Source organism: Plasmodium brasilianum, chromosome 9 (genome assembly GCF_023973825.1).
Source record: "Plasmodium brasilianum strain Bolivian I chromosome 9, whole genome shotgun sequence".
Classification (NCBI taxonomy): Eukaryota; Apicomplexa; class Aconoidasida; order Haemosporida; family Plasmodiidae; genus Plasmodium; species Plasmodium brasilianum.
In genome coordinates this window covers 1,886,255-1,910,009 of record NC_090122.1, presented here as the reverse complement: position 1 = coordinate 1,910,009, position 23,755 = coordinate 1,886,255, and the positions used below count along the sequence as shown (strand labels likewise).

Sequence of the window (23,755 nt, the reverse complement as noted above, 5' to 3'; positions counted from 1 at the left end):
TATATCTGTATATACTAACGCGCGAGTATGTGTAACGTATGCATTTATATAAACATACGTCTGCATATAACATATTTAGCGTATATATATATATATATATATATATATGTATGGATAATATTTTCACGTATATGTATTATGCTTGTTTTTTTTTTTTTTTTTTTTTTTAATAATTTGTGCTCTCTTAAGTAATACATAACGAATAATTTTTATACCTTCTTGTCATTTCATTTTTTTTTTTTTTGTTTTATTTTTTTATCCTAAAATATACGTTCAAAAAAAACACATGCACATTATTAATGATATGTTTTTTTTTTTTTTGTGATGTTTTTTATATACATTTAGTACACGTACACATACACAAATACAAACATATATGCATACTCAAACACATACTTATACGCATACACATATGCATACTCATTACAATTTTTTGTCTTTCCCGCATTAATTACCATTGTAGTAGCAAGGGAAAATTTTAAAAAACATAATTATTAACCCAATCTTTTTTATGTAATTTTTTTTAAGATAAAAACTGTTCCTGTACACATATATATGTACTCGTACATATACGTACACATGTATGCACATCCATACGTTTACATTTTCCGCCCTTTCGTTCAATAATCGCAATGTATACATGCCCTTGTGCATTCTTGCATACATTTATTTGTTTCTCCTTCGTTTTATTTTTTTCCTTTTTTGCATAAAGTACGATCCTTTTTTCAGTGCTGCTTTTTTTTTTTTTTTTTAATTAATTTTATTAACGCGATCTTTTTAAATATGACTTTTTAAAAAGTTGAAGAGCCACAGATAGGAAAAGCTTATAAAAATGATTGCAAATACATATATGTTATATGAAAAGAGGTTAATTAAAATAAACAAAAAAATTAAATAAAGCAGTGTAAAGTGAATTATAGCAGAATAAAGTGAAGTATAGCAAAATAATTCGAAATATAGCAGAATAAAGTGAAATACAATAAAAATACCAAAATACAGCAAAATATACCAAAATACAGCAAAATATACCAAAATACAGAAAAATATACCAAAATACAGCAAAATATACCAAAATACAGAAAAATATACCAAAATACAGCAAAATATACCAAAATACAGCAAAATATACCAAAATACAGCAAAATATACCAAAATACAGAAAAGTATACCAAAATACAGCAAAATATACCAAAATACAGAAAAATATACCAAAATACAGAAAAATATACCAAAATACAGAAAAATATACCAAAATACAGAAAAATATACCAAAGGTGACGCAATAAATACGCGGCTAAAAATATATTGATACGAATTTTTTCATTTTTGAAAATTATAACGTTGTGGAAGGAAGGGAAAAAGTGAGTGAATAAAAACGGCTTATGAAATGAAATTGAAGTATATGATAAAAGTTTTATGCATTGAGTAAAGTGATAAGCGAATGCAAGTGCACACGTATATCATCGCTACGATAAGTAGTTAAACAGGTACATATATATGCATATATATATATATATATTCGTGCGTATGCTTCACGTTTTATAAAGGAAAAGTGAGAAGTATGAATCAGAAAAAAAGTGGTGATAATAAAATAATTAGACAACAAGGTAGTGCAAACTTTAAAAAGAAAATCCCCTTCAAAGAAAACATTTATAACAACTCAAATGAAAAAAAATTTTTTAAGTTTATGAGTGATATAAATTATAGTACATACAATAACTTGGATGATGTAAATTTAGAAAAGACTTCAAGTAGTAGCAGGAATAGTGCATTTTATAATGCAAATAATGCCAGCAAAAATAGAAATCATCTTTTTAGTACAAAACAAGGAAGTAAGGAAGAAGATGACGAAGAGGATGACGAAGAGGATGACGAAGAGGATGACGAAGATGACGATGATGAGGAAGAGGATGAGGACGAGGATGACGAAGAGGATGATGGCGAGAATGATGATGAAGATTATGAGGAGGACGAGGATGATGAGGAAGAGGATGACACAAACAGCAGCGAAATAAGCAATTTCTCCTTGAACAGGAAAAAAAAGAAAAAGACACAACTTAAGAACAGTAGTGGTAGCATTAACAATAACATTAAAGATAGCAATAAGAATAGCAGAAGCAATATAAATAGCAATATAAATAGCAATATATATGGCAATATATATAGCAATAAAAATAGCATTAAAAACTGCAATAAAAATAGCAATAAAAATAGCAATAAAAATAGCAATAGCAATAGTAATAACAATAACATTAGCAATAGCAATAGCAATAACATTAGCAATAACATTAGCAACAACATTAGCAATAACAATAACAATAACATTAACAGTAGAAATAACAATAACAATAACATTAACAGTAGCAATAACATTAACATTAACAGTAGCAATAACAATAACAATAATATTAGCAATAGAAATAAAAGTAACAGCAGCAATAACGTGAATAGTAACGACGAAAAGAAAAAAAAGAGTTGTTTTTATAAGGAATCAAAAAAGTCAAATAAGAGGAATAAAGGAAATTTAAAAAATTATAATTCTGATTATTATGATATTTATTCTAACATATACTCTTACTATAATATATTTACCGAAGATAAAAACGAAAAAAAAAAATTGAAATATTTTAATGATGTATTTTCAAATTTTGATAAAAAACTTGAAAATAGTGATAATAATTATACACAAGATATGAATAAAAAATTGTCGGAAAATTTTCTACATATGAATTCAACTAGTAAAAAAAGTAATAATGTAGTTGACAATTTTGCTAGTGATGAAATTATTGGTACAAATTTCAACGATCAAGCAAGTACTGTAACAAGGAATGTATTTAGTAACCTTGAAAAGGTTAGAAGTAATATAGGAATCGTAGGCAATAAAATCATTAACAGTTTAACTAGGAACAACACCAATAGTAATAGCAAAAGTAGAAGCATAAGTAACAGCAAAAGTAATAACAAAAGTAACAGCAAAAGTTGTAACATAAGTAACGGCAATGATAATGAAAAAAATATTAGAAACATGAATGGAGGACTCTTAAATGAGGAAAAGTTAAAAAAGAACGGTGCAAAGAAAACTCTGCGGAGCAAATTTCCACTTAATAACAACAAAAAAAAAGTGTTACAAAATAAAAAAAAAAAAAAAAAAAGTACTAGTGAAGATATAAGCATGAATGATAAAGAGAATATAAACTTTGATGATGTAAAGAAAAATAATAATGTAGACATTACCAACAATTCAGAAAATGTTTGTACCAATGAATTTATCGATTTAAAGTGTAATACAGGCAGTTGTATTAGAGAAACAAAAAAGGAGTATAAAGATTTTACGGATGACCATCTTTTTAAATCAAACAAAAGTAAAATGAAAAAAAAAAAAAAAAAAGGTATAATTCCTGGCGATAGCAGGGATGACAGCGAATTGAGTAGCGGTCATAGTGCATACGCAAAATATGCCTACACAGTTTGGCAGAATAACAAAGAGGGAAACATTAGTCATAATAAAATTAGTGCCAGTAATGGAAACGGTAATGGAAGTAATGATAGAGATGGTGCTAGAAGCGGTGCTACAAGCGGTGCTACAAGCGGTGCTACAAGCGGCGACAAAAATGGTGATAGTGGGAACAGTGCCAGCGCAAAGGCAAGGAGTGGGAGCAATATAAGCTTGGACAGCGCATGTTCGTTCGAATTAGAGTATTACGTGGACAAAGAAAACCAGTTAGAGAAGAAAAAGAGCAGCGTAAAGTTTTTAAAAAATCCTACAAAAAAGAGAATGTATAAATTAAAAAAAATTGTCGAAATATTAGAGTATTCTATATATAATGAAGAAAAAAAAGGGTCACAGTTAGAATCGAAATTATATAACTATGTATTATTAACGAGAGGATTAAGAAAGGAAATAACATATCTACAAGAGCTAAATAGTAGCAATAAAAGCAAAATGGCTTCATACGAAAAAGATATATCAAAGCTTAAGGAACAGAATGAAGAAATGAAATTAACTTTATCCACATTTGAAAATGAATTAAGCAATTTAATTAACAAATTTGATAGAAATTTTGCTAAAGAGCTTATTGACACCAAGTCACAAAACGATCTGCTTAAAAAAGAAGTCGAAAGATTGAAAATGGAAATTGAGAAAAAAAATTATGAAATAAAAAAAATTGAAAATCTCAATGATATGTCGAAGAAGTGTACCGCTGATAACGCGGCTGGTGCTGATGGTATGGCTAATCCAGGGTACATCGACGGAAATACAACAAACATAGGCAATTGTCTATACAGCAGTGGAAATAGTGGACCTGTGGGTGAACGTATCGAACACCCCACTGTTGATCAGAGGAGAATGAACGGTATTGGCACCAATGTACATAATAATTTTCAAGGAGAAGCTGGGACAGATAATGTAAAAAAGGCCTATGAAGAAGTAAGCAGTAATAATAATGAAAAGAGCAAAGAAGTAGTAACGATGTATGAATTTCCTTTCTATTATGGTAATAGCGATATAATTGATAACAATATTATAGATGATTTTATTTTAAAAATGAAAACAATTAGGATTTCTTATGAAAAGAGTACAGAAAAATATGATGATGAAACTAAAACAACAATATATGGATGTTATATATCCAATTTTATATTACAATATAAAGATATTTGTAATCATCGAAAAATTATAAAGCATTTGCAAGAATATTGTATTATAGAAGCGAAAATTCTAAGTATACATTTGTGTTTGAAAAAAGAAAGAAATGAAAACAAATCATATAAAGATTTAGAAAGAGAGGTTATAAAACATTTGGAAAATACGGATTTAGATAAAAATAAAGAAAAAGTTGCTATGATTAATTCTATTATTTTAATTCTTATTTTTAAAAATATGCATATTTTTAATTTATATAAAATATTTATGACTTGCTTAAAATGTGATAATTTTAGGTGGATTAGAATTATAAAGAAAGCACTATTTCTTAAATTCTTTGATATGTGCTTGATTGATACGAACATTAGGCTGAATGATGTACCGAATATAAAGGGAGCAAGACTAATTCATGCCCTCGCAGTTGTTGGGAGTGAGAGTGGACGCGGCAATGTCAACAGTGATACTCGTGTTAGCATCGATTTGATCCATTATAACATCAAACATCCCATGTTTTACTGCTCCAATGAAACGCTAAAAAGATTTATGTTAACGATGTTTCTAAATTTCTCATGCGAGCCTATTAATCCACAAACTAATGATAATATATATCACTACGTTTTACAGAAAAAAAATTATGACTTAATAAAATTATTGAAGTTATCAGGAAAAAATTACTATTATATATTTGATAAAAATATAGAAAATAAAACACCATTAGATTATGTAGAAAATGAAGAAATAAAAATTGATTTAATATCCAATTATATTTTAGACATAGCTGGAAAAGGTGCAGAGAATTACAAAAATGGTAATTACGAAAAAGCATATGAATTATATACCGATGCATTAGAAAAACAAATAAAATTATCAGAGTCAGTACGAATGGGAAAATCAATGAATGAAAATATTGGAAAACTATATTATAATAGAGCAAGAACATTAATGCATTTAAATAAATGGATTGATGTAATAGAAAATTGTAATAATTGTCTAAACTATATACCAAAATATGTCAACGCATATGATACTCAAATACATGCATATGAAAATTTATTAGAATATGATAATGCCCTACTTACTTATAAAAATATGTGCTTGAAATGTAATATTAAACCTGATGATAAAGAAGAAAAATTAAAATCACAAATAAATGCTACATCATTTCAAATACTGAATATTAATAAAAATTGTACTGTTGCAGAAATTAAGCAAGCCTTTTCTAACCTTTCCAAAAAATGGCATCCAGATAAACTAGGTATTAATATAAGTGCTGATATTAAAAAAAGGCACAATAATCATTTTAAAAAATTGTTCAAAGCTAAGCAGTTGTTACTAAATGATGTAGAACGACTTAGGGAGAAGAAGAAAAAGGAAACTAATTATGTGTATCCGCAAATTATTGAAGATGTAAGCGCCATGAACAACAGGAATGGGAGCGCAGCCGTAAACAGAAGCACAAACCGAGCTGGATGCACAAACCAGAATGGAAGTAACAATAGAGAGAGCTACATCAGTAGCGAAGCGGCATTCAACCAGCAAAAGGATATAAATAGGCAAGAGAAAAAAGGAGATATTCATGAAAATTCCTTCAGCAGTAACAATAATGGCATATTCGGGAGCGCTAACATACCGTCAAATTTTGTGAAGGTGAATGAAAGTTATCACAGCAGCACGAACAAGGACTTCCCTGGGTGCGTAGGGAGTAGTAGCCACAACAATAAGTCCAACAGTGGAGGCAACGATGTAGACAACAACCACGGTATTAGTTACAGTCATAGTCACAGCCTTAGCCACAGTAATAATAACATTAACATTAACTCATTTGGTGAGTGCAAAGACGGTATGAATCCATCGAAAGATAAAGTGAGGAACCCCAACAAAGGGTTGAATAGTTGCAGTGATACGGACTGTAACAAAAAAAATAATGTGAACCCATTTGTAAACATGTTTGATGGAAAACATTCGAATCTGAATAATGAAAAAGTAGATGAAAATTTTTATAAAAAGTTAAAGGAAGAATATGCAGGACTAAATGATGATGAATTAAATAATTTTAAAACGAAAATTTCAAACTCGATAAATAACCTTATACAAACAGAAGTAAACTTAAAGAGAGAATACCAAGAATTATGTGTTAAGGAAAAAACAAATGTTATCATGAACACGCGGTTGTGTGTACTGCAGGAGATACAGAAGGCTTTGTGTGTGCGCCTTGATAAAGAAAGAAAATTAAAAGTTATTGAAAATATTCTTAAAAACAGGAGCGATGAAAAATTGGTACATACAAACAAGGGGGACAGTGGCACCGGAGGTGGTAGCGGTGAGGATAATGGAATCGATAATATAGACAAAGATACCTTACCAAAGAGCTCAAATGAAGAAGAGGATACAGATGGAAGGAAAAATGATGCCTTAAAAAAGAGCAAAGATCAGAACAATAATGAAGAGGGTAATGGGAAAAAGGTGTTTAAAGGGATGAAGGATAATTCATGTGAAGATGTGAAAAACGTGGAAGTAGAAAAAATTGCACAAAAGGAGAAAAATGTGGAAATGGAGAAAAACGGGGAAAGAAGAGAAGGAAGTGTTGGCAAGATTCACATAGAGGAACAGCCAAATGAAACAAAAAAAAAGAAAAATTACGAGAAGCTTTACCATGTAGATAAAAAGAGACATGCTGAGGATATCCATGTGGAAGAAACAGATGTGAAAAATTACCCAGATCAGAAGGAATATGACGAACATAATAGCAGAAGAAGAAATGAACATAAGGTGGAATACGAAAAGACGTTTCAAGAAATGCTGAAAGAGAGCAATTTTTTAGAAAAAAAAATGAATGATGGTAGTAGTAATGGTAGTAGTAATGGTAGTAATAATAGTAGTACTACTAGTGCAAAGGAGTATTATTATTACAAAGGTGAAAATGAAAATAATGAGGAAAAGAAAAAAACTAAATGTAGAGAACCATTGGATGCAGGAATTAATAAGAAAAAAATAGGTAACAGTATGGAACGTACGGGAAGCAGTAGAGAGGGCAAGATTAGGAAAGCGAGAAAAGCCAAAGATGGAAAAGAAAGCAGAGACAGCAGAAACAGCAGAGACAGCAGAAACAGCAGAAACAGCAGAAACAGCAGAAACAGTAGAAACAGCAGAGATATCAAGGGAGACGATAATTTCGAAGGCAACAGAGAGTTCAAAGGTGGAAAACAAAGCGGAAAGGAGTGGGAAGAAGAGCACAAAGTGAATGAATCAAATAAGAAAAAAATGGATAAGTTCAAAATGACCGATGACGATAATTTTATGTTTATGGATGATAAAAATAGCGTGTACCACGGGAATAAAGAGACCAACATAATGTTCGAAGGGAATGAAAAGGATAACAATGTTTTTGAAAATATTACAACAAAAAAAAACTCCAACCAGTCATTCAGATATTCAAACCTTCCCATGGAAAATATGAGAATAAATGATTACGAAAAAAGCACGAACAATAATATTTCAGGAGATAACTTTTTATTTATAAATAAAAGTAGTAGAAAAGATTACATTCAGGTGAACATTTCGAGCAATGTGAACAATGCGAAGAATGATGAATCCCTATTTTTTCAAGAAAATCGAAATGATAATAATTTTTCGAAAAAGGAAACTATTATGTCTAATAGTCAAAATTTTGAACAGCATCATCACAATGGAATGTCCTCAAGTAACTCGAACTACGACGCAAATGGGAGTAACACAAACGAACTTAAAGCAACTAATGACGCTACGCAGGGTACCACAAAAAGAGGAGATGCACACACGCGTTTAAGACAGGAGGAAGATAATTATGAAAATTACGAAAATGGTGAAAATCGTCAAAATTGTGAAAATCGTCAAAATTGTGAAAATCGTCAAAATTGTGAAAATCATCAAAATTGTGAAAATCATCAAAATTATGAAAATTATCAAAATTATGAAAATCATCAAAATGGTGAAAATCATCAAAATGGTGAAAATCATCAAAATTGTGAAAAGTACGAAAAAAATATTCAAAGCGAAGATGATGCAAATAATAATATGGGCAATGTGAATTTTATTAATAAAGAGTCCTTTTATGGAAAAGTTTTTAACAATGTTGACAAAGCTACATTTTCAGTTGAACAGGAAGATGACTACCCGTACCGTAAGAAAAAAATGAACGACAGTAGTGACACTGGTAATGTTAACTTTATTACAGGTAGTAATAATGCTAACAATATGGGAAATAAGAATAATAATATAATTATAGGCAATGATACAAATAACACAAACAGTAGTAATTCCATAACTAACATGATGAACGCGAAAGATTCCGTGAATAACCTGATGAACTCCAGTAATTCCATGACGAATATTATGAATGCCAATAATTCCATGAATGACTTGATAAATGGGGAAAACCACGTTAATCTTTTCAGAGTTGACCTATCCAGCGATAATAATAGTGTCGACGATTATTTTGAAAACAATTCTTATGCTACACTGAACTCGCGCAATATACATTTTTTAGATAAAAAAAATCATCCTTTTAAAATTAGCGAAAATAATGAAGAAGAGGAATATATGAATGATAATAACGGGGCTTGCCTAATAAATTATAGTAGTGGTGGTAGTGCAGCTAAAAAGGAAAACAAGGTAACTTCTTCATTATTTCGTGGAAGTAATAACAGTTTTACCAACAAAAATGTAGACATAAGCATGGGAGGACGAGGATACAAGAACATTACCTTTAACAACGTTGGAAGTAACAATTCAGCCAATTTGAATTCCATATATAAGGAAAAAAATTTTCAAAGAGATCTAATATATTCCAATGATAATTTTAACAGAGAGAAAAAAATTAACACTATGAAAGGCTCAAATAATAAATACACAAGCGATAATGAAGGAGGAGTAAAGGGAGAAATTTTTTACAACTTGTACAACGACAGTGGCAGCAGCAACTACAGCAATCGTAACAGTAACAATAAAAAAAGCAGAACGAGCAACAATCAAATGAGCAACGATCGAATGAGCAACGATCGAATGAGCAACGATCGAATGAACAACGATCGAATGAACAACGATCGAATGAACAACGATCGAATGAGCAACGATCGAATGAACAATTTTGAATCATCCTTTTTCAATAAGAACTCCGCTCCTTATGATTCCGTTTCAAACATTAGAAGCAGCTTTGATAAAAATTCCTACCCAAAAAAGGATGACGATAACGCTGATTCTTTTTTAAATTATAATAATGAGTTTGATGATAATTTTAAAAATAAAGTAACTAATAATATATTTTTTAATTCACTTAATAATCAGCATTACATGGACGACAATGATGTGGATAATGATTATTTGGACAATACTGCTGAAAAAGATGTTGACGTGGATGCTCACGTCAGAGAACACGTTAATGATGATGTCGATACTGCCTTCCATATCGATGATGTTAAAGGAAATTGTAATCAAAATTCCCTTACTAGAGACATAAAAGGAAGCAAAAATTACCAGTATGAAAAGAATAATGATGCATATAATAATGAAATATTAGATAATAAAACTGATAATTTAATGTACGATGAAACGGACTTTTTAAATAGTAATTCCAATTTGTACAATAACCTGAACAGGTCATATAATTATGAGAATTCAAAACTTAGAAGTTCAATGATGTTTCTAAATGAAAATGTAGAGAAAAACCAAAACATAATGAGAATATTTTCCAATGATTTAAATTCTATATCTTTAGAAAAAGAACAAGATGAAAAAAATAAATTTACATTTATTGATAATTTAGAAAAACTAAAATATAAAAATTTTAAAGAAAAAATCACAACTGATGAAAATAATTTAACCAAGCCAAAGAAATCATCTTTTGATAAAATAAATACAAAAGCCAATGGAGACAAATCTAAATCAAGCGACCCCAATCAAAGTTCCTTTCCAAAAAAAAATGGTAGTAGTGATGATAAGCAAAAGGACCTTGATCAAAATAAGAAGAGTAAACTTAAAGCCAAGGATAACAACAAGCCCACAGAATGAAGAATTTATGTATATATATATATATATGTATACTTATGTGCACTTTTATGTATATATGCATGTAGTTACCATAAAATATGTAAATTTTGTTTGCGTGAAACCGTTGCTAATTCAAAGTATTCGTGGAAATTACAAATAAGTAAAATATAATGTGTCAAAAATTTTAATAACAAAAAAACTACATGAAATGAATTATCACGTTCACTCAGTTCGCCAGTCCCCTTGTAACAGGTGTTGACGGTACATACGTACGCACGTACATACGCGCACACATAATCACATACATATGTATATATGCTTATATTTACATTTGCTCTTATTTACGAGTGTGTTTAATTTTTATCATATTTTACGCCTTTTTCTTTTTTCCTTTTTAATTAGATGTTTTTATAAATTTTTGAAAGAAATATAAAGAGAGCATGTTTTTTCTTTTTTTTTCACGTTTTTTTAACAAATTCTTCATTTTTTGTAATAACAAATAAAACGATAAAAGACCTTGTGGTATTTTATTTTTTACTTTTTGGATGTAAAAATATGTAGAAAATTTGTGCGATCATTCGGTGTATGCGCATAATACGTAGGAATTGGAGTTTCAATTGAAATCTCATAATTATTTTGATTATAATTTTATTTTATTATATATATTTTTTTTTTTTTTTACAATATCTGCACACATTAACTTTAGCTTATACCTCCTTATGAAACTCTATCTCAGTTGTAGAATGAACATTGCAAAAGGGGGGAAAGCTGCTTAACACATCATGTGCGCACACCCACGCGTCCATGCATCAATTCATACATGCATACATATATATATAATATGTGCACGCATTTTCTTCCATTTTGAGTAATATCACTTCAAAGAGGCTCTTACGTTTCTCCACATTGTTTTGTTCCTTTCGTTTATCGTTTTTACGCTTCACTTATTACACTTTTAACGCTTGAGCGAGCCAATAAAATTTAAAATTTCCCTTTTTTTCTGTCCAAACTGAATGTTTTCATTTTCACCTTTTAAATTTAGAATATTCCTAATGTTAACCAAGTCGAAGGTGTGAAATTGCTTCATATTATTTATTACTTTGTCTAAAACTTCGTCTATTAAAGCGTCGACCTTTTTTATAGGCACCATTTGATCATAATCCGATAAGGAGAAATGGGTCGACTGATCATTATTTTTATGGCGTATTTTGAATAATATAATCAAAACCTTTGGAAAATCTCGAGAAGACATATTTTTATTTTGCATAAAAAAAATTGTATAATCAACCAAACTGTTTACTATGAAACACACTTTATTTATATCTTCACTTTGATCATACGTTTCTTTTTTGTTTGAATTTGCTAGTACGTCAAGTAAGAAGTTTAAAAATGGTTCAAAAGAAAAGCTATTTATGCACATATTTAGAAACAGCACCTGTTTATATGTATTCTTATTTTCCTTAATTTCTTTGTTTATACAAAATATATATGTAAAATAGATATGTAACATTTTAACCTTCGGATATTTTAACAGATAAGTCATGATAATAACCTTATGTAATGGTTCAGTTAGATGAATAATTTGAATACTTTTTAAACAGAATTTTTCATAAAAACAATTTTTATAAAAATTGTATAGAGAAAATGTATACGACAAATTACTTATATCTATATTATTAAGTTTGTCAAAATTTATATATTTTGAAATTAAATCAAACAAACTATTATCACAATGTTTCATTTTACCAGTACAATACACTAATAGACATATATAAGAATATTTCTTATCTTCTTTTATTTCACCATTCGTTTTATCATTGATTTTTTCCTTATCTAAGAAACTACTACTTTTTATTACGCATGAATTTTGACTCCCCTTCTTTGAATTGAACTCACTGTCTATATCACCAAACGATTTGTTTTTACTATCCGTTACTCCAATATTACCAATTTTATCATGCGAATTTTCTTTCTCAACTATTGTGTGGTAGAATTCCTCCTTTCCCAATTTCGCATCATTTTTACTGTTTTGTTCTATTGTATTTTTAACATCAACATTGTAGTTAATGTAATTTTTTATGTCATGACTTATGGAATTATTATTCTGAGTTTTACCATTACAACCTTTAACACTGTAACTATTTAAGTTATAAGTAGTACTATTACTATTTGCAGAATGGTGTAAGTCACTTTTTATTATATTCTTTGTCTCATTACATAAATGAACAAAAACTTCATAATCGTATTTTTTCATTTTGGTATAGGAATATGCTATTTGAGATATATCTTCAAATGTACCATAGCATATTTTAAATAATAATTCTCTGCTGACTAAATTTATGAACGAGTCATATTTTGAACTTATCCTGGAATAGGATAATAGTAATAAGGATAAATCTTTTATATTAAAATTTTTTATCCACCTTTCGTCAATATTTTCAGCTATTAATTTGAAAATGTTATATTCGTTATAATTTACTTTAGACAAATAATTCAAAGCTGTCGTTATACTATATGGTTGCAGAAATGGCAAATGATATTTCAGTTCATTACATACATCATCCCATGTACATTTATTACTCTGTTCATTCAAATCGTAAGTATTCATTATGCTCCTGCTTTTTGAGATAGAACTTATTTCATTATTGTGGAATCTTGAAATTTCATTTCTCTTTTGCTTATAAGCCGATTCATTTTTACTTACTATTAATTCATTAATACTCTTCGTAGAACTTGTAATATGAGTACTATTAAATTTATCCTTATTACCAATTTTTACGTCATAATCATTACATATCTCATTATTTTTCTCTCCTAATGAAGCCTTACAATAGTAATTTTTCTCAAGACTACCACCACAGTTTCTCTCATTATAATCCATAACATCTTCTTTATTATTCTTAAATAAATATTTTAAATATAATTTTCTTGCTACTGTTCCTAATTGGTTTCCAAACTTTTTACGTGGTAGTTCCTTTGAGTTAATTTTCTTCATCCATATTTCTTGTTTTTTATTTCGATTTATTTCTTTATTTTTTAACACATTTTCATTTGACGAATGTCTGTGGAACTCTCTAAAGAAGAAACCTTTACTTATACCAATAAAAATATTATTTTCCCGAACTTTTTGAACAATTTTCCACTTAATTAAAAAACTTATTATTTCGTTCATAATTTTAATTATAATTATTACTTATTCAAAAATGTTATTTGAAGAATATTCTGCCTCTCATTAAAAGGGATATTTTGGGGGAATTATTATTATTCATTCCTCATGTTTGTTCCTTATGTTACGATATCCTCTTTTCTTTTTTCTGTTATTTTTCATTGATATGTTTTATTTTATATAGCCTAATATTTGATATTTTTCATCACTTTTCATTTATTCATTTAATATTTATATGTACTCTGCTCTTTATATATAATTAGTGAAGAGATTACTTTTTTTTTAATAAGCTTTTTTTTAAAAAAAAAAAAAGAAAAAAAAAAGTTTTTTCTCCAAAAATATATTGCTTATTCATTTTTTTTTTTTTTTCTTTTTTTATTTATTTCCACACACATATATTTGCACAGATATAATAATACGACATTATAAAAAACTGAGAAATTGTAGTTCACCCAAAATATAAATAATCCTAAAAATTATTTTCTAAAAGCATACCGAACTACGAAGTTACTTATTTTTTTTAATTTATAGTTTTTCAACATATACATTTTTAATCATACATATTCGTTAGATAATTCCAACGGTTGCAACAACACCCGTTATATTCATTTGTAAATAACTTTTTTGTCCAATGGGGAGATATAATAAATTATGAGCAAGTCATACGTTTGTTGCTTTTTTTGTTAATCAGGTAGCTATTACTGCATTTTACTGCATTTTGATGTAGTTTATTTTATTTTTACTTAGTTTAGTTTAATTTAATTTTTTTTTATTTTTTTTAATTTAATTTAATTTATTTTTTTTTTCGTTCACTTCTATACATTAACTGCGTCATCATTTGTGTAGGCTACTTTTAATTATAAATATCATTAATTGGTAAGCTTAAAAATTATTTTGGAATTATTTCCTGGTAATTTTTTATTGTTTGTAAATTATTGCTTGTTCATGTAGTCATAGCAACATTTAATTATTTTATTTTATATTAATTCATTTTAATTTTATTTATTTTAATTTAATATATTATAATTTTTTTTTTTTTTTCCAAAGTGTGTGAAGCTACAACTATATAAAAATACACATTTCACAATTTTTGTATTCTTCACTTCAAAAAAAAAAAAAAATGATTTAACAGTATTCTACAATTTTCATTTTTTTGTTTTTTCTGTTTATATATGAAGCATTTCCGACAAATACATGTTATTATTTGCCATTTAATGTATACCTATATCTGTGTAAATATTCAGCTTTTGTTTTTTTTTTTTTTTTTTTTTTTTTTTGTTATTGTTGTTTAGAACTATTTACCCCTTTTTTTTGTGGATATATAATATCTGTAACTTTAAAAATTTAACTCGTTTGTTTTTTAATATACACTGTCCGTTTTAATTACATGAATTATTTGTTGTTTGTTTATTTTTTTTGAATAGTTTTCAATTATAATTTTATATTCTTGTCTTTGTGTGTACACATAAATACACATGTAATACATGTAAGTGTACTTTTTTTTTTTTGCTATAAAAAAGGCAGTAACAAAAACGAAGGTACAACTATTTTAATCATTGGAAGTGATTACATTAATATTTCAAAGAATCAGAAAGAAATGAAATTTCAAAATTTTAATATAGAACCAAGAACACCTTTAAAATATGGCGGAAAAGAAGGCAGGTCGTTATCTTCATTAAGGGGAAGCATACCAATATCAACAAGTAGTAGTTGTAGCAGTACTTGTGCCCCAAATACCAAAGAAAAAGAAACAAAAATAATACAGAAGCAAAACGCTGAATTAGTTGAAAAAATAAGAGAAGTTCCAAATTATATTTTTCATAATAAAACTAAAGTAATAGAAGTTCCGGAATTGAGATTTATAGATAAAATTGAATACGATCCCCAAGTTATTGAAAAAATAAAGTATGTCCCGAAAGAAGTAACTAAATATAATATTATAGAAAAAAAAGTAATAAACAATATTGTAACAGAAAAAAAAGTGGACGTTCTTCAGGTACAAGAAAAAATAAGATTTAAAGATCAGGAAATTGTAGAAGAGGTTTATCATTATGTTGATAAAGATAATAACAGATTTATTAATAAACAAGGTATATCTACAGAAAATTATACTTCATCAAAGGATAAAGGTGTGAATGAGAAATTTGACCAACTAACCTATCAATATATAAATAATAATATTAATACCAGTAATGATATTGATTATACCAAAAGTTGCGGAAGCCAGTTACCACCACTCATGGAACCATTTGGTCCACAAGTATATTTAGGAGAGAATAAAACATTTGAAAATATATTCATACCAAAAGTGGAAAAAGTTGTTGAAGTTAAAAAAAAAATTGATATACCAATAAATTTACCAATTCCTTATATAGTACCCAAACCTAAAGTAATCGATGTTGATGTTCCAGTTTTTAAATTTAATGATACATATGTTCCAGTTCCTGTTCGTCAAAGAATAATACCAAAAGTTACATGGAGTGATAAAGTTTATAAAGTAGACTGTTTAGTAGAAAAACCTTATTTAGTTTATCATAATATAATAAAAGTGGTACCAACTGATTCTAAAATTACTATTCGAGAATATCCAAAGGGAATAAATAAAATAAATACAGAAGAATTATATGAAGCTGATAACTTAGCACTATGGATGAGAGTAAATGCTGATTTGAAACACGAGAAGGACAAATTAAAGAAAACACAAGACAGTTTATCTGATCATACGTGTGAATGTTCTGATTGTGATACTTATGAACAAAATTCAAATTCTGAGCTAAATTCATCACAAGATGCAACTACCATTAAATCTTCAAATGAAAATCTTTTAAGTACACTCCCATTACATCCTGGACATCCCCTCGAAATAACTCACTTACAAAACAAATGGATTAAACAAGAAACCACAAGGATTCCAGAATTATATGAAGAAAAATTTTTAGACGCTAACAGAAATGCTGTATTTAATTTATCTACACAAATTCCCCGTGAAGCGGAAATAGAAGCTAAACAAATGTTCCAAATGCAGAAGCAGATGGATAAGAGAGAGTTGAACACGATTTCGGGAAAACTATTTTAACCCCATACATGAATACTTACGTACGTATATATGTACGTTTGTTTATATTTGTATGTATATATATGTGTATGCGTATATATCTGTATTATCTTGTTACAAGAACCAAAACAGATGTACTATTCAGATTAAAGGAAAAACTTCCTCAAGATTCTTGACCATTAAACAAAAATAAATGAAAAAATAAATGCAAAAATAAATGCAAAAATAAATGCAAAAATAAATGAAAAATAAATGAAAAATAAATGAGCATACAAATGCAAAAATATATGAAAAATAAATGAAAACAAAAAAAAAAAGAAAGAAAATATATATACATTTTTGTGTAACTCTTCATATTTAACATTGACAAAATTACATATAGAAAATATAGAAAAAAATGTTTACAAAATATTTCAACGAAAAATTTAAGATGTAAAATTTTGATATTACCTCAATTTGTAATTTACTTTTTTTTTTTTTTTTTTCGTTAGGTTAATGTTATAAAAGAACCACGTTTCGTTCTCATCATTATAATTTCTTGTTCTTTTATATATATAAATAAATATATAATATATATGCATATGTGCATATTTTTGTTTTCTTTTTTCCCTTTTTTTTGTGTTATATTCTTTAAAAGTGAATTTATCTTTTTTTTTTTTTTTTTTTTTTTATAACCTTATCTAACAATATGCACCATGTTAATAGATTTATGTTGCTATATTTTATGTCGTATAAATTTATTCTCAAGTACTATTTTGTAACTACGACTCTTTTAAGAGCACAAGAATTATACTGTTTTAACGGCACATTTTGTTATAATTCTTCTGTGCATAAAAACAAAGGCCATTAATTACTGGTTAGTAAAAACATATATATATATATATATATATATATATATATATTATATATACACGTAATATATAAGTGCATATATTTTAATAGAAAAAATACAAAAGTTCAATGGTTGCACAAACAGAAAAAATTCGTTTTCTATATGATTATAACAAATTAAACCAATGGCATAAATCTATGTTTTTCTTTTGTTTTTGTTTTTTTTAAAAGATCTTCCAATTCATAGTAATCGCAAAATGGAACTACAATTTTTGTTTTATTTGTACAAAAGCCAAAATATTTACAAAAAGTTTAAATAAATATACAAATGCATATATATATATGTATATATACATATGTACAGAAGTAAATTATGCATGTGTGTATACTGAACGCTGTTTTTTTACAGAAATTTATTTGACAAAAAAAAAAAAAAAAAAAAAAAGGAAGCAACCTAACAGTATAATTAAAAACAAAATGGGTTTAAAGGATTTGACGGTACATACATTTATAAATGTGGAAACTTGAATATTTTACGATAAAAAAATGAATACAAATATGTTTCCTTCTTTTTTTTTATTTTATTTTATATTGTTTATTGTTTTTTTTCCCCTATATTATTGTTATTCGTTTACTTTTTTTTTTATAATAGTAAAACAAGTTACAATTTGCAGTTACGGGTAATTATAAATCGCAATGCAGACCGCTGGTTATATGAAATCGTTCTGTGTATTTTTGTGTAACATGTTCCAAATTTAAAAAAAAAAAAAAAAAATTATTATCTACAAAATTTATGCAGAACGTTTGTTAAATCAATAATGCAGCGATGTTTACATTTTTTAATGGTGTGTATTTAATATGTTACTCCATTATACGTAAATGTTTTTTATTTGTTACCTCACTTCAGTAGATAATTTCGTATACACAAATGTATGTATACACGAATATACATTAGTTTGCGTAAATATATGTAAACATTTTTACTGTTTCAAAATATTATAAGTGTATTGGTGGTTAAACACAAATGGTTAACACTATGCAACTATTGCAAAAAATTTGTGGCTACTGTTTTTTTTTTTTTTTTCTTTTATCATTATGTATTTTATTTTTAAAGCTTTTGAAAGTATATTTTAATTTCCTTTTATTTTTAATAATCTTATGATTCATATTTATAAAAATTTATTTTTTTCCATTTTTTCTTATTTTTTTGGTTTTCCAAATAATACCATAACAAATATTAAGAAAATAATAGCGTGCTCTGAAGAAGTTTTAAATGAATAAATAAATATATATATAAATATACGTATATATATACTTTATTTTTTTTCTTTACGTATATACGCACTGAACACGTAGCATATGAGTTGTATGCAATGTGTATGTAACATATATATATATGCAAATACTTATACTCATAAATGTACTCATATATACATAGTTTATATGCATGTATGTATTTGGATGTACATATATATATACATAATACGTAATTGCTATGTATACCTATTTGAAAGAAAAAAATAATTGGACACATGCAGACAATGTTTTAACATTTTGTAAAAAGGAAGTACTAGTGTAATATGTTTATTATAGTGTATAAATAATAAAAAAAAATACATTAAAGTAAAAACTTTTTACATATATAGTGAAATATTTTGCATAAACAATAAATTCTGTGTGCAGTAAGTATTAATATAGATTAATAAAAAAAAAAAAAAAAAAAAATTATGTAAATTAAATCTGTACATAGTGTGTGTAATAATTTGTAAGAACATATCAAAAAAAAAAAAAAAAAAAAAAAAAAAAAAAAGAAAAAGAAAAAACAAAAAAAAAAGAAAAAACAAAAAAGTATGAAAAAAAAAGAATAAAAAGTAATAAAAAAAAATTAAAAAGAAAAAAGATGAAAAAGGAATCAGAATATTTTGTTTATATAAAAAAATAAAAATTATATCGAATACTCAAGTGTAAACGTTTTTCTGATTAAAATTATACAGTGAAAAACGCATCTTTCATATAAGGAGAGCAAAAAGTTATTGGTAAGACAATTTCTAATTTTTTAATTTTTTTTTTTTTTTAAATTTGTTTTAATTATATATATGCACCTGGAAAAAAAATACATACGAATATATATATATATATATGTACATTAACTTGCATATATATGAATTTATGTCTGCATATATATTTACGCACTTTTTAAAAAGCTCGCACACAATAGTACCATTTATTTATTACATGAAAATGTATTTTGAGGACACATAAAAAATAGTTATTAGTACATCTATTAAATGGCTAAAAGCAGCTACTTCTAATTTTTACTGTTTTACAAGATAGTTGTAAGTATTTTTCACGAACATTTTTTGCATAATCATTAAAATGAAGCATATACTGTTTTAATTTTTTGTACATAGCACCCATATGTGTCCTTTTTGCATTTGGTCTCATTTTGCATAAATGCACTTTCTGCAAAAATTTTCGTTTTACATATATTCCGTTTTTGCATTTATTTTCATTTGTGCACTTTTACTTATTACCTTGTATTTTTACTCGTTTGGTATAACCATACGTAATGTACTTTTACACCTACTCAGTTTTCACCCTCGCCCCATTTTCATATTTTCCCAATTTTCCATTTTCAGCACTTGTACATGTTACATTTTTGTGCATCCTCCTTTTTAGCAAAAGATGGAAAAAGGGCTTGTCGTGGTTTCGAATAAAGTAAAAAGAAGAGAAATAGATAAGTCTAAAAATAAGGGAATGAATTATATAGAGAATTATGGTATGAACAACCATAAAAAGGTAACATATAATAACAATAATAAGAAAACAAATAACAAAAATTTAAAACCAACCAATACAAATTCTGAAATAAGAAACTACAGTGACAATAATGAAAACGATCCTTTCTGCTATGAATGCTATCATGGAGGAAATTTAATTTGTTGTGACAACTGCATCAGATCCTATCACATATACGTAAGCCTATTCTTGTGCTTAAATAGATGCATATACACACATGTGCGCATATATATATGTACACAGTGGTGCATATACATACATATGCACTGGAACACATACATACACACTGGAACACATACATACACGCTGGAACACATACATACACACTGGAACACATACGTACACATTGGAACACATACGTACACATTGGAACACATACGTACACATTGGAACACATACGTACACATTGGAACACATACATACACACTGGAACACATACATACACAGTGGAACACATACATACACAGTGGAACACATACATACACACTGGAACACATACATACACGCTGGAACACATACATACACACTGGAACACATACGTACACATTGGAACACATACGTACACATTGGAACACATACATACACAGTGGAACACATACATACACAGTGGAACACATACATACACACTGGAACATATACATACACACTGGAACTTATACATACATATTTGAACAAATTAAGATCTATTCTTTATTTCATTTCTTTTCATTCATTTCCTTTATTTTTAACAGTGTGTCAGTGAAGCTGATAAGCCTCAACAAAATTATAACTATTGGTATTGCCCCCTCTGTAAAAGAAGTGGTAACGAAAATGATTGGGTTTGTGTAATTTACTGACATTCAAGAGTTATAGCAACGAAAAAGGCTATTTCTTATGTCTTAATTATCATTTATATTTTTTTATTTTTTTTATTTTTCATATTGATTTAATTTTTTTTTTTCTTTCTCTCTAGGCGTAACTATTGATATTTCATTAAAAAAAAGGAAGAAAATAAAAACCATAAGGTTAGATGGGGGTGCCTTAGACGGAATGAGGCACTACATATATATATATATATATGCATGCATACATATGCCCATATGTGTGAGCACATATATACACATGTACGCGTGCACGCTACACATGGCATGCACCTCCTTACAAAGTTTTATGATATTTATATTTTCCATTTACCTTCTTTTTTTATTCTGTATTAACAGTACATGCGAAGAAAAAAAAGAAAAGGTTAAACAAAAAAGTGAAGGGAGTAATTATACAGGTCAGATCAATGTGGGGGAAAATTACCAAGTGTCCAATGTCTCAACCTTTTTTTTAAATAGCCATTCAGAAAAATATGATGGTATTTGTATATATATATGCATGAGAGTGTTTAACATTTTAATTGTGTTCAAAGGGGTATGCCTTTATCACATATGTATATGAGTACATAAGTGTGTTTATATGTGTATATATATTCTCATATACGTTCGTACGCGCGTTTTTACTGTGTAGAGCCGAACAAATCCGAATTAGTTTACTCGCCATACTTATTAGAACGGATGAAAGAAAGCTACTTAAGTGAGGGACAATACGAATTAGTTATCAAAAATGATTATGAATTGTCTATTTTTATAAAAGAGCTAGCCAAAAATTGGAAATGTCAATTGGGGTGGCACCCATTTACTCCTGAATACGCCTTCAAGATTTTACATCGAGTTGATTACAACCCAAGGAGAGCTATAGAATTACTAAAAAGTTCTGATTTTAATTTTTTAGGCAAGTTAAAAATGATGTGGCTGGATTGAAGTGTTCACTACACGTGTACATATTCGTACATACATGCTTACATACGTACATACAAACATACATACATATATATATATATATATATATGCATTTGCGTCGTATCAATCATTCGCGCATATGTCAATGTTTCGTTGTAATATTATATTATCTTATTCGTTCTCTAATTTATTATTTTTTTTTATTTTTTTTTTGTTACTTCCCTTAATATACTCAGAAATTTGTGACCCCCCAATACGAAAATACGAGAATAAGTGGAGACCTCGCGATAAAAGAGGCCAAATATCAGGTACGTTATACTAGCCACACTTATATACATTATATATATATATATATATATATATATATATAAAATTAATGAATAATTGTTATGCATCTCGTAAGACCATAAGATACTGTTAATTCTTTAACCACTTCTAGTTATGCTCCCCATTATACTCTCAATTATAATTTCATTTTTTTTTTTTTTTTTTTGTACTTTATTTTGCTTGCTTCTTTTTCTGTCCTTTTGTAGACTCACCTTATCCCTCCTCAGAGTTGCTACAAAGTTACATCAAGCGCTCTGTTGAAATTTCGCTAGATGAAAAGAAATACAGTTACAGAATTAATGAAAAAAACAAATATTATTGCGAAATAAACAAAAATAATATAATTGAATCTAGTTACCCTCATGAAAGAACAAGAAATGCTTTGAAAAAAGAACTAGATGAAGACGAAGACGAAGATGAAGTGGAATTAGAGGAAGAAGAAGAAGATGGGGTCTTAGCTGAAGAGGATGAGGAGGAAGAAGAAGAAGACGACTACGATGAAGAGGATAAGGATGATGAGGAGTACTACGGAGAAGATTACAAATAATTTCACACAGTTCAAAAATTACTCCATTTTGTCGCTTTAAAAATGTATCTCTGTATATAAGTACATGCATGTGTATGTACATATATACATTTATATATAACAGCAGTGGTGCTTCCACACCCCCCACGCACCGACGTTGTTCTTATCATATTTTTGTAATAATTTGCGTATATTATATGAAAACTTTCACTATTTATATGTACGCAAATACATTATTTCTTTTTAATTTGTTCACATGCGTTTAAATCTACGCATATTTTATGTGTGTAAAATTTAAAAAAAAAAAAAAAAAAAAACATTAAAATATTTATTATTATTATTATTTTATTTTTTTTGTTTGTTTAAAAGATCTTTATATGATATGTTGCACTTGCATTTGTTAAAACATTTTAATTAAAAGAAGATCAATTTTATTATTATATATATATATTTTTTTTATTTCAAATATGCTATTTGCTGTGCTGTGCTTTGTTTTATGTAGCATTCGTTTTTACTATGCTTTCTTTTTTTTTTCCTTTCTTATCTTTTCTTTCATTTCTTTCATTCCCTTTTGTTCACTTTCTTTTCTTTTCCTTTTTTTTTTTTTTTTTTTTTTTTT

The 23,755-nt window shown here is 27.5% G+C and overlaps 4 protein-coding genes across 4 annotated transcripts; 3 read left to right on the top strand and 1 right to left on the bottom strand.

The window, feature by feature from the left end:
• Positions 1–1,561: 1,561 nt before the first annotated feature.
• MKS88_003016 (uncharacterized protein) lies at positions 1,562–10,690 on the top strand (the record flags this gene model as incomplete). The annotated part of the gene is made up of 1 exon (XM_067216071.1): positions 1,562–10,690. The coding sequence occupies one exon, from the start codon at positions 1,562–1,564 to the stop codon at positions 10,688–10,690; it is 9,129 nt and encodes a 3,042-aa protein (XP_067073588.1).
• A 934-nt stretch (positions 10,691–11,624) lies between these two features.
• MKS88_003015 (heptatricopeptide repeat-containing protein) lies at positions 11,625–13,841 on the bottom strand (the record flags this gene model as incomplete). Its single annotated transcript, XM_067216070.1, has 1 exon — positions 11,625–13,841. The coding sequence occupies one exon, from the start codon at positions 13,839–13,841 to the stop codon at positions 11,625–11,627; it is 2,217 nt and encodes a 738-aa protein (XP_067073587.1).
• Positions 13,842–15,432: 1,591 nt separating this feature from the next.
• Positions 15,433–16,911, top strand: MKS88_003014 (inner membrane complex protein 1b; the record flags this gene model as incomplete). Its single annotated transcript, XM_067216069.1, has 1 exon — positions 15,433–16,911. The coding sequence occupies one exon, from the start codon at positions 15,433–15,435 to the stop codon at positions 16,909–16,911; it is 1,479 nt and encodes a 492-aa protein (XP_067073586.1).
• Positions 16,912–20,406: 3,495 nt separating this feature from the next.
• Positions 20,407–23,157, top strand: MKS88_003013 (EELM2 domain-containing protein; the record flags this gene model as incomplete). Its single annotated transcript, XM_067216068.1, has 7 exons — positions 20,407–20,697; positions 21,252–21,342; positions 21,473–21,524; positions 21,720–21,859; positions 22,012–22,254; positions 22,520–22,591; positions 22,817–23,157. The coding sequence occupies 7 exons, from the start codon at positions 20,407–20,409 to the stop codon at positions 23,155–23,157; spliced, it is 1,230 nt and encodes a 409-aa protein (XP_067073585.1).
• Positions 23,158–23,755: the final 598 nt, after the last annotated feature.